General features: G+C 34.8%; 1 protein-coding gene across 2 annotated transcripts; it reads right to left on the reverse strand.

The window, feature by feature from the left end:
• Positions 1 to 131: 131 nt before the first annotated feature.
• Positions 132 to 9,943, reverse strand: Hmt4-20 (Histone methyltransferase 4-20). Of its 2 annotated transcripts, none has more exons than XM_089631839.1 (3): positions 9,315 to 9,943; positions 8,489 to 8,818; positions 132 to 7,537 (listed from the first exon to the last, which is right to left on the reverse strand). In XM_089631839.1, the coding sequence occupies exons 2-3, from the start codon at positions 8,807 to 8,809 to the stop codon at positions 5,648 to 5,650; spliced, it is 2,211 nt and encodes a 736-aa protein (XP_089487965.1). In that variant the 5' UTR covers positions 8,810 to 8,818; positions 9,315 to 9,943; the 3' UTR covers positions 132 to 5,647. The 2 variants fall into 2 exon arrangements, with proteins under 2 accessions (XP_089487965.1, XP_089487966.1); XM_089631840.1 differs by lacking the exon at positions 9,315 to 9,943 and adding an exon at positions 8,944 to 9,304.
• Between the last annotated feature and the right edge of the window lie 634 nt (positions 9,944 to 10,577).

Here is a 10,577-nt window from a genome sequence, read left to right on the forward strand (position 1 = left end):
ATTGCAACAAGGTTTAAAGAGTACATAATCGAATATATCTAGGTTCTGAAATGAATATGAGAAATAATTAATAATATTGGAAATGTCATTATTAACCCTATAAATATATCATATATAACACCCCCATACTGCTTAATGAAGTCACCAGAGGGATCAACCCTTCCGTGCATATGCTGTTTCCACATTTCTGTGCTTGCAATATTATGCGTACACTAAAAAATCAGCCAAAAGAATATTGATACAGGACCATTTTGTTTACTAGATTACAAGAGCTCAGTTTCGAATACATATTATATAAAGTAAGCAGAGAAAATGGGAAAAAGCATTTTGCAAGGCCAATTTTTTTCTAAACTTGTCTGTATTTTTCCACAATTTGAACATTAAGACTTACACATTATGCTATATTATGCGCGCATAATTTCAGCAAGGCATATATGTGCTATATGTTGGGGTAACACACTAAGCTATAATCTTCCTCGGGAGAGGGGGTCACATCAATTGGGGGACTGCCGAGGAATATCATTTCTTTGTATGGGATCTGTCACTTGACAGATGACAGCCGCGTAATTAATTGTACCGTCCCCTTCTCTTGCCGTAGGTAGGATAGGGGGTCGCATAATTTTCAAATACAGCCTGGCTAGAAGATCACAGCGCATATCGTCGCCACGCCCACACTTATAACAAATCATCTTTTTAGGTGTGACAGGTCTGTATGGGATTGTGTGGCGAGCATTATGGAGTTATATAAAACGCTTTGAACTTATAGCGTAATCTGTCACCCCCTTTACCTGCATTTGCATGTATCAGACCTTGCCATGTAAGTTATATGTTCAGTTGGGTTTACCAAAGACATGGCAATGCAGAATGGGCCATCAAAAAAAGCATTAATCAAACCATGGAAAAATGCAGAAATGTTTCTTTCTTAAATAATATTTTACTCATTAAATATTAGATTTTCATTAAAATTTGATCATCAGAATAAATTTTCAGTTTATCAATCATAGAAATAGTCATTATATTAAGAATAATTTTAATATTACATTCAATACCTACAATATAGTGGCAGTAACAATTTAAGGACACATTAATTATTTCTTACATTCTCCAATGATGCAAAATTCAAACAAATTTAGAATACAATAAAGAGAAAAATAATTTTTTAATCGATAACCCATAGAAGTGTTCAAACAAAATTGATAGGATTACTTATTGTGAGTTTTGATAGTGTGAGCAAAAAAAACAAGACCATTATCTTTAACCAGTGTAAATACATTATTCTAGAGTTTGTTTGGTGGTCAATCACTGTGCCAAATTCTGGTTTAGAAAACAGTGAGCAGAATTAAACTCAATTCAAAGGTGTTTCTTTGTGCATTCTCATACAAAGGATTAAGGAAGCTGTTAAAATAATGTTGTGAAACGGAGAATACAAAATGGTTTTCCTTTGAAAATATTTTTTAATCCGGAAAGGGAAATTTCATCAGAAATAGATAATATAATATGTAAATTATGATTATTTTATATGAATCAAAAAAATTTTGAAATTAAAGTAGATTTTCCAAATTGGTAATTTTCTAAGTCTACACTTTGCACAATATGAGTTACACGTGGATTAACTAAGAAATTTGGGTTTGTTTAAGGATTAAGCAGATAAAAGTGAGAGAGGTTTTAATTGGATTTTTTTGCATTAAATGGAACTACATTAATAAGTCAAGATCTGGATACTTTACTGTCTATATCACAATATATTGTGATAAGAAGGAGTTGTGGTTTATTCACATGAGATTCGAGTATGATTTCCTTCCATGATAAATAAATGATAGATTTGGTTTGAACTTAGAAATGCTTAACCAGTTCAGTGCAAATCACTCCCATGGGCAGATCAAGCATGTGTAATTTGAAAGGTAACAAAAACTAAGCCCTGTTCATATTGGGAGTCTAAAAGTTCCCTGCATTTTGTTCTAGTCAATTGCAACTGCCCAAACAATGGTGACACTTTTTTGAAGGTGTCTTAAAAAAATTCATTGGAAGCTTTTTGATTACAAAATGAACAGAGCATCACAAGGGTCAATAAACAGATTAGATAATCCCAAGAATTGTGATCTGTAACAATTTGCAAGAAACAACTGATGATACCAAATTACAAAAGACCTTTTGACTCTGAAATTGATAATCTGTTCAAGAAATCATTTTAATACAGTGAAATCTCAATCGATTGTTCTTCGAATAATCATTTTACCGCTTGTCTCCTTCATTTATTCCAGTCCCAAATCAATTTCGTACAAAACTCACAAAAATAGATTGTATCGATCATTGCTCAATGCATCGTTTTACCGTTTAATTGTTTAAATCATACAGTTTTTGTACTATTTTACCATATCTATAGCTGCCAGCGGTCGCTTCTGACATTAGACATTCAAACGCAGCGGTGGTTATTTTTTTACTTTTGAGCGTTTCAACATTAAAAATGAAAGGTCCGTTGAAAAAAGTGCGTACTCTTCAAGAAAGAAATTTGGACTGAAAAGAGCATTGATGTAATAATGATTGGATTATTTGTATAGTGCCGTTTTCGTGAGAAAATCACCTCAAGGATGCAGGAATCACCAAGCGTTTAGGAATCACAGCATTAATTTTATATGTATTTTTTTCTATATTCCTGCATCCAGTAGTTTCCTACATTCATATATTATTTCAATAGGACCCTTCAAAAGCGGTAGATAGAGATTTCACTGCATTTGAATATTCAATTTCATCAGAAACAGGGAACAATAGTTATTGTTGAGCTCACTTCCGGCACACAAAGTATTTCTTTCAATTTTTCTCTTCAATGGTTCAACATCAATTTTCCACAAGTGTTTTGTAATAATTATTTTTCTAGGTACAGAAATAGGTATGTTTCACAAGAACAATTCAATTATAAATAATTATTATGATAATGGAGATATCAACTATTTATTTTAACTTCGTCACATGTCTTGATTCTATGCACTTTAGCTCTAGCAATAGTAATATTATACAAAATCTGCAACCTTTCAATACTGTTAAATAGAATGTACATATATAATATATACATGCATATACAAAATAGCCAAAATGTGTGATGTAAATTAGAATATTATTCTATTTTGATAGAAATACAATCTTTTGAATCAATTTGATGGAATAAAAATTATATACAATTATTTTATCACATTGTTTCATGTGATGATAATAAATAGAAATACAAATAGGAAAGTAATTATACTAAAAGAAAGTAATCTTTATTTACATCCGTTTTCCTTCCTTGTAAAAGATGCTTTTGTCGTAGTCAAAATGACTGAAAACTGAAATAACTAAAATTCAATAAGAACTGATGACAAAATATGTATTGTTTTTTTTTTTCATAGCAGTGATAGGTGGATAAATAATTATGTAGCAATATAAGCTTGGATGGTAGATTACATTTTACATAATTTCATGATACAGTTCTGTCCTTGGAACAATCTATGGCCAGTGAGATTTTATAAATATTTCAATAATAATGTTAAAAATGGCAGAAAACCATTTTTTTTTATTTTATTAATCAAAATCATATCTATTTTATATTGTTACAGAAATAAATGGTCATTACAGATAGACACCTAAATAGTGATTGAAGATGCACTTTGATAAGTTAATTAATGTTTTTAATTAAGTTTCCAAACGTAACAAGCTGATTATAATATTGTATAAGAACAAAAAAACTGGGTTGTTAAAGCAGTTTTGAACTTGATTTTTAGCATCAAATACATACAATTTATTACCAAGTTAATTCAATAACTTATTAAAAAATTCATTAAAATAAAATTAACTGTAAATTGTATGCACAAAGATTTACGTAAAATCTTATTGCATAATACAAATGCTACCAATTGGTATAGAATACGGAAGAAGCCTTTTGTAAAAAAAAATTCAATGGTGTTTGGTGGCTATTTTTTTGTCCTCGGTGATAAAAATTCTTGCAAGGGAAATTTGAAAATGCTTGTCTATTTTTCTTCCGGGCACCGCGGCCTGTCCCCTTGGATGGATGGATATTAACACACATTGTAAGCATGAAAACAAAAACAATAATTGCACTATGCTGGGGATATTAAAGGATTGCTTACTGATTGTAAAATCAGTAATGGAATGATTATTCAAACATTGTAATGATTATTTAAAGGTTCTTAAATAACTGAATATTTTTTGTTTAATCAGATTCTTACAATTGTTTAAAAACTATTATGTAGATGAATAAACAAGAATGCTGGGGAAAAGTAAACGCAGTCAATTCTTTGAGGAATTTCCGATAAAGGATTAACCGTAATCTGAGTTTAAGTATCAGGGGTTGCGGCGTCACTTATGTTATCCAGCCTCCCGTAATTCTGATAGGTGCGGAAGAATAATAGTCTTGCATTTGCAATTTGATTACAATTTCAAATAATCATTTTGACGTTTCAAATTTTAGATTGTACCTATCCATATTATCAATAATAAAAATAGCAATAAATTGATGAATGACATACTTGTGGGCTCTGTTAGATAAATGAAAAGGTGAATCTGGCGTATTCTAAACGTATACCAACATAACCAATAGATGATAGTGCCTAACTATTATAAACTACGCATATCACATCCCACCATACTTTATACTAGTTATAAACGAAAATGTACACTTGCGATAGCACGGAACAATTCCAACCATCCTTCCTACTCTGATGAACACGGGCGAAAGAATACCAACTAATAAAGTATACTGTTTATTATTTTACAAGTGGAAGAAGAAAAGCCAATTGTTCAAACCCCAAAAGTTATAACACTTTATTATAAATGGCGCAAATTTACATTAAACTGTAAAAATTAAATACAGTCAATAAATTTAGAAAGAAATAGTTTTTTTTTTCATAAATGTTTATTAAATAAATTGTGTAGATAAAACAATAAAAAAAAGTTTTGACATAATTTGATAAAAATCGCATAAATATCATTGAGAAAGTTCAGTCATTTTGTCATTTGTAGTAAAAAAAAAATAAATATACAACTCAAAATCAAGGAAATACAAATAATTCACTGATTCAACTAAATGACTTAGTGAGGGCAAAGGGTAGATTATGTTACTTCGTGTTCAATAAAAATATAAATTACAGCCATTTTACTATTTACAAATTATCTTCTAATACTGACTTGTCTAAATATATTTCCGTAACTAAAAATTATGTTCAGTTACAAGTTCAATTTCAACTACGCTTCTTCAGTTACTTCTATATTATGTATTAGAAACCACAATCTCTCTTCCAGCTTGGTTCCCCGACATATTCTACTTCGTATGAAACACACGGCTCATTCGCATTCGCATTGGTCAACCCCGCTCAATTGCTTCACGCCCTCAAATCAATAATCACCTTACAATCGCTCTTCCTAACCCAATATTCATTCATTTTGTACAATGCTAACCTAAAAAGCGTAAAAAGTTTCTCGATCAACCAAACCAAATATTTTAACGATTCAAATTGAAAAATTTACCAACAGTTGGGCAAATGAAAGAATTTGAGAAATTGACCAACTGTGAAAATAACGTCGAAGTGATGTAAATGTTAATAATGCGGACACCTCACATAATGGAGCAGACTTTATTCAGGAGTGGGGTGAATTGTCAGTTGGCACTGGAGGGGGGGATGTCGATGGTCCGGCTCTCGTTTCCGAAGATAAGGCGGAGTCTCTTCATGGGCGGGAGCGGCATGTCTGGGGTGGGGGGGCGCGCACGGCGGTGCTGCTTGGCTTTGTGCCTCTTACGCCGTCGGGGGCCATCCAGCCCTTCCACCCGCAGCACCTCGTACTCGGGCTCGTAGGAATCCTCGCTGAGACTAGTGCCCGACTCGATCAACTCGTCCAACATGGGGCTTCGCTTCATGCGCAGGGTCAGCTTAAGGCGGCCCCTCCCGGGCGGAGTGCACGGACATCTGTCCGCCCCGTTCTCCCAGCTGGGGGTCTTGTTCTCCCACGAAGAGCTGCTCTCACTCTTCACTGACTCGCTGCATTTGGACGCTTTCCGTAGGCGAGGTTCGTCCGAAACAAATTCTTCCACCTCGTTGAACTCGTAAATATCCTTTCTTATACGGTGGTTGACTTCAGCGGTATCCATGGGCTCGGTAGCTAGGCTGGGAACATCAGGAAGAGAATGGTGTCCAGAGTCTTGGGCTTCCGTAGTGTTATGGTTAACTTCAGACGTACAATGGTCTGTAGTGGCTTCCATATTACACTGAATGTTTTCCGAATTTCCCTCATCGGGCTTAACTTTTTTCTTGACTTTGGTTTTTTTCCGAAAAGAATCGATTTTATTATTTGAAATGTCAGTTTTATCGTCAATTTTTTCTACAAAATTATTATCTAATTGCTCTATAGCGACTTCTAATTTAGGGAAAACAACATCGTTAAACGGTTTTTGCTCCTTGCTAACACACTCTTCATTATTTTCATCATTCAATCTCTTATGGTTACGGAGAACTATACCTTGGGTGGGTCCACTGTCCACACTATCACTGGGGAGGAAGGGCTTGTCCGGCTCGGGCTGGCAGTGGTTGTCGGTGGTGCTGTTGGTGGTAGTGTTGGTAGTGTTAGTAGTGGTGGTGGCGGTGGTGGTGGAGGCCGGCGGTGGCGTGGGTGAGGCTCGCGCCCTCCTCCGCTGCAGGCGACAGGCGCGTTCGCTGACAGCTTCAGCCATCTCAGGCGGCGGCACGGGAGGATCCAAAGCCTCCACCACGGGGACGGGGGACTCCCGGCCGCTGGCTCCTTGCATCATCTTTTCCTTCATGTCTTCATCACCGACATCGGAGAACTTACAGCCCTGCGCTATCAGCAGCTCCGCATCATATTTAGTGAGACCCTTCTGTTTCAATTCCTTCATACTTAACGGACTAATAATCTTGCTCTCCCTTCGTGTTTGAGTGCAATTATTTTCTGGGAGTGAAGCTTTATCTATAATGTTATCTTTTTGTGTTTTGTTAGACTTGGTCCTGTTAATCCTATTATCCGTTTCGCGCAGTCTGTACCTGGTGGCGTGGTCTTCCGTGTCGGATTTCTGGACCGTGTAAGCCCCGGTGCTCCGTCTCTCGCAGGTCTCACACTCGCAGTAGCAATTACCATCTCCAAAGAAGTCCTCACCGTAAAAGCAAGTGATTTCTTCTCCCACCTGAATGTCCCGCAGGACCTTGACGCAGGCGGTGTCCCGGCCGGTGGCGACGAACTTGCAGTTGGCTCTGCAGTCGTGGTTGATATAGGCGGCTGGGCCAAGCCAGAGTTGGGCGCAGTTCTTCCGGCAGCTGTACATAACGGAGAAATCATTTTTCCCCGGGTGCAAGAGCTGTGACTCTTCCTCCTCCGTGAGCTCCGCGATGCATCCAACCAGGCATTCTATTTTTTCGTGTTTAAACCATTTTTTCGTGGCCGCTATTTTAGCTCCCACCTGACCCTCCAAAGAATATCTAAAGCAAGGCTGAATCTCAAACCCAGAATCCTTATCAAAAACTCGCAGATAACGGTACACCTAGAAAAAATAATTCAGTATTAGAGAATGGCAATGGAGGAAACTAAAAAAAGTACACAAATAATTATGATTATTCACATTTGACAGCTGAAAAAAAGTGACAGTTGAAACTATTATATATATTAATATAATATTTTCAGATAAAAGCTAACCTCTAAACCACAACCAAAAATTGCATAAGGACTACCGAGCAGACAAAGAAATCATAATTTGAATAGAATTAAAATAAACTATTAGATTTCTAAAATATATATATATTGAAAATGTCATATTCACACTATTCCATTAAAAATTTCCAATATTCCGAAAGAAAAAAAAAGAAAATTTTTTTGACAGAAGAAAAAATGGTAATATGTATACAGAAAATAGGAACACGGTTAATAAGCACTTTTAATAGAAAAACCACTGTGCATCAGTTAGATAACAATGAGAAGTATTTCATTTGCTGCAAATGGAAAATAATGCATTTTAGTAGCTATTTTGTAAAAAAAAAAATTAAATTTGACGACTTTTCTTCACGCCACGTTTTGATTTTTAATAATTTTGAATTGTTTTTTTTTGGGCTTGTTTTTTACTTATGTTTTAATTAAATCCAAACTGACAACCTATTTTAGGGTCATAGGTTCATATTTTGGTGCAAATAATGGAAGAAAAACATTTGACATCAATAACAAAGGCCGCCAAGTAACAATCGGTTTTAACGAAATAGCTATTAAAATGCATCATTTTCCATTTCCGAAAACTGAAATACTTACTCCTCACTATTATCTAACTACTAAAAAGAATTTTTTAAATAAAATATTGATACTAAGCGTGTTCTTATTTTCTGTATATTTTCTAATAAAATATATAAATAAGTTATACAGACAAGGAGTATTATTGAATAATGAACATAAGCGCTAAAATAATTAATAACAGCAAACAAATAAGTAAAAACAAATCAAAACTAACATGTTCTCGCAGCCGACTTGTTTGTTGTTTATTTTTGTGCAGGGTCCTCGGCATCCATTCGCCACACAATATCTTCATGTAAGCTTTCTCATAGGCCTGTGTCCGCACAAAGTCCTCCACGATGGTCTTGAGTTCCTCCTTGTTGGCTTTGAGAGGGCGATAGCGGATGTTCATCTTGTGCGTGGTGAAACCGAGGAAAGGGTCCAGGACGAGGGATGTGGCCAGGTCATCGTTCTCCGACAGCTCGCGGGGCGTCATGCCCGTGGGCTGCATCTTGCTAGTCGCGTTTCTAGGGGGCGCGCTAGCCGAGCCCACAACCATCCTGATTTACTAAAACCAAACAAACAAACAATCCGCTCTTAGACCACTTGCTCTGCTCTTCCACCTGTTTCTATCGAAATGAATTGTTACCTAAATTGATCAATTGTTATTCTACTGTTTAAGTTTTGGTATACCAGTATCAATGCGTCCATCAATGAGTGGTGGAAGTTTGACTAAAATAATAACAAAAATCTGGCGAAAAGAGCCCCGACATTGAAACTATATAACACACTCAATACAATATCTTGCATAAAAATTTCAGACGGTTGATGAAATTAATGACCGTGGATGTCGAATAATGTGTGTCCGGGCAGTAAAAAGTCAGTTTTAGTTTTCCAGGGATGATTTTCAGGGAATATGTCAAAGAACGGCATTGTAAAAATGGCTGCCGATGAAAATCGCCATTACCAGACACGTCAAAATTAAATGAATTAATGAGAACACTCAGACGCTCTTTTAGACCTTATAGAGGTTAACGTTTACAGAAAAAATATTAATCATTTACCACTAGACCATCAGCAAGCTTCCAAATACAACACATAATAATAATTAGTAAATCTTTTCAACAGACAGAAGAGACGCCTGAAATCAATCATGGCAGCACTTTACGGAGTTGAACAATGTTCTTTATGTATCCATTGGATAGCTTGCACTTAGAAACACTGAAATTACACATAATAATGTAGCTTAAAATACTAAACTGAATTGTTTAAACATTTTATAACACATAATTGTTTTAATTCTAAATGTAATCACAAAGAGGCACTCTCATCCGCCAGCCTCACAAGTATAAAGTTATGTTCCCGAGATTTTGAAGTTTTTCAAATGAATATTTCTTCCCAGACACGGAAGAAAATTAAAAAAATTGAAATTATTTAATTAACTAAACTAACGACGCGACTTTTTGAAAAAAATATTTTATTTTGATTTTTTTATATCCAGCATTCAACAACTTTGAAGCAGGTACGGGACGAACATGCTGTCAGTAGGTATGGTTTTGCTTTTGTTTGGATCTCAGTACCAGCTGATACGGTTCATAAACGGTTATTTTTTTAATTTTATATAAATAGATGAATTTTGCCATATTTTTTTATGTTCAGTGGAATTTTGGAAGTATCTTATAAGTTTTTACAACCTTTTAAAAATGTTGGTTTTAAATGATTACATATTTCAAGCATTCCATTCAAGTTTTGGTCTATTTTCGCCATCTAGCGGCCGCCAATCGAAGGAAATATTAAGTTCTTTAGAGATTACACCGAATTTATTTTATATACATGCAAAAGTAGCTCTTATTGTAAAGTCATGAAAGGCGTATATTTCATACTAAATATTTTCAGAGATGTGAATAATTATTTTACGGCGTTAAACGGAGTACGAACTTTTTTCCATTGTTCATCCATTTTTATATATTTCAATATCATGTTTCTGCAAACTGGGGAGATTGTTTATACATAGGTATTCAATATATATTTTATTCTGAATTTTTGTTCTAGTTGTATGGTAAAATCAGTAAAAGAAAAAAAATGGGGTAAAATTGAAAACTTGGGTTTTCATTGGAGTGCTTAAAGATTGTTAAAATATCTGATAGCAAAGATTCATAAGTGCTTTAATTAATTTGAGTCAGTATCTCTAAACCAGTCAGCTGGCACTCGGATGAGTCGATATAATTATTAAGTGATTCCCGACTCATTCACTTTGCGGAACGATTTTTATTTTTCTTTCATTTTCAAAATTTTGTAAGTAATCAACAAGTAACAATTTTAACAAA

Source organism: Hesperophylax consimilis, chromosome 5 (genome assembly GCF_061612785.1).
Source record: "Hesperophylax consimilis isolate HC1 chromosome 5, BYU_Hcon_1.0, whole genome shotgun sequence".
NCBI lineage: Eukaryota > Metazoa > Arthropoda > Insecta > Trichoptera > Limnephilidae > Hesperophylax > Hesperophylax consimilis.

What these genes read in the sequence shown, in the direction of transcription:
- Hmt4-20 (XM_089631839.1), bottom strand. Translation starts at nt 8,809, where the DNA reads ATGGTTGTGGGCTCGGCTAGCGCGCCCCCTAGAAACGCGACTAGCAAG. An exon ending in CAAGTCGGCTGCGAGAACAT is followed by an intron (nt 7,538 to 8,488) that starts GTTAGTTTTGAT and finishes TATTTTTTCTAG; the next exon opens with GTGTACCGTTATCTGCGAGT.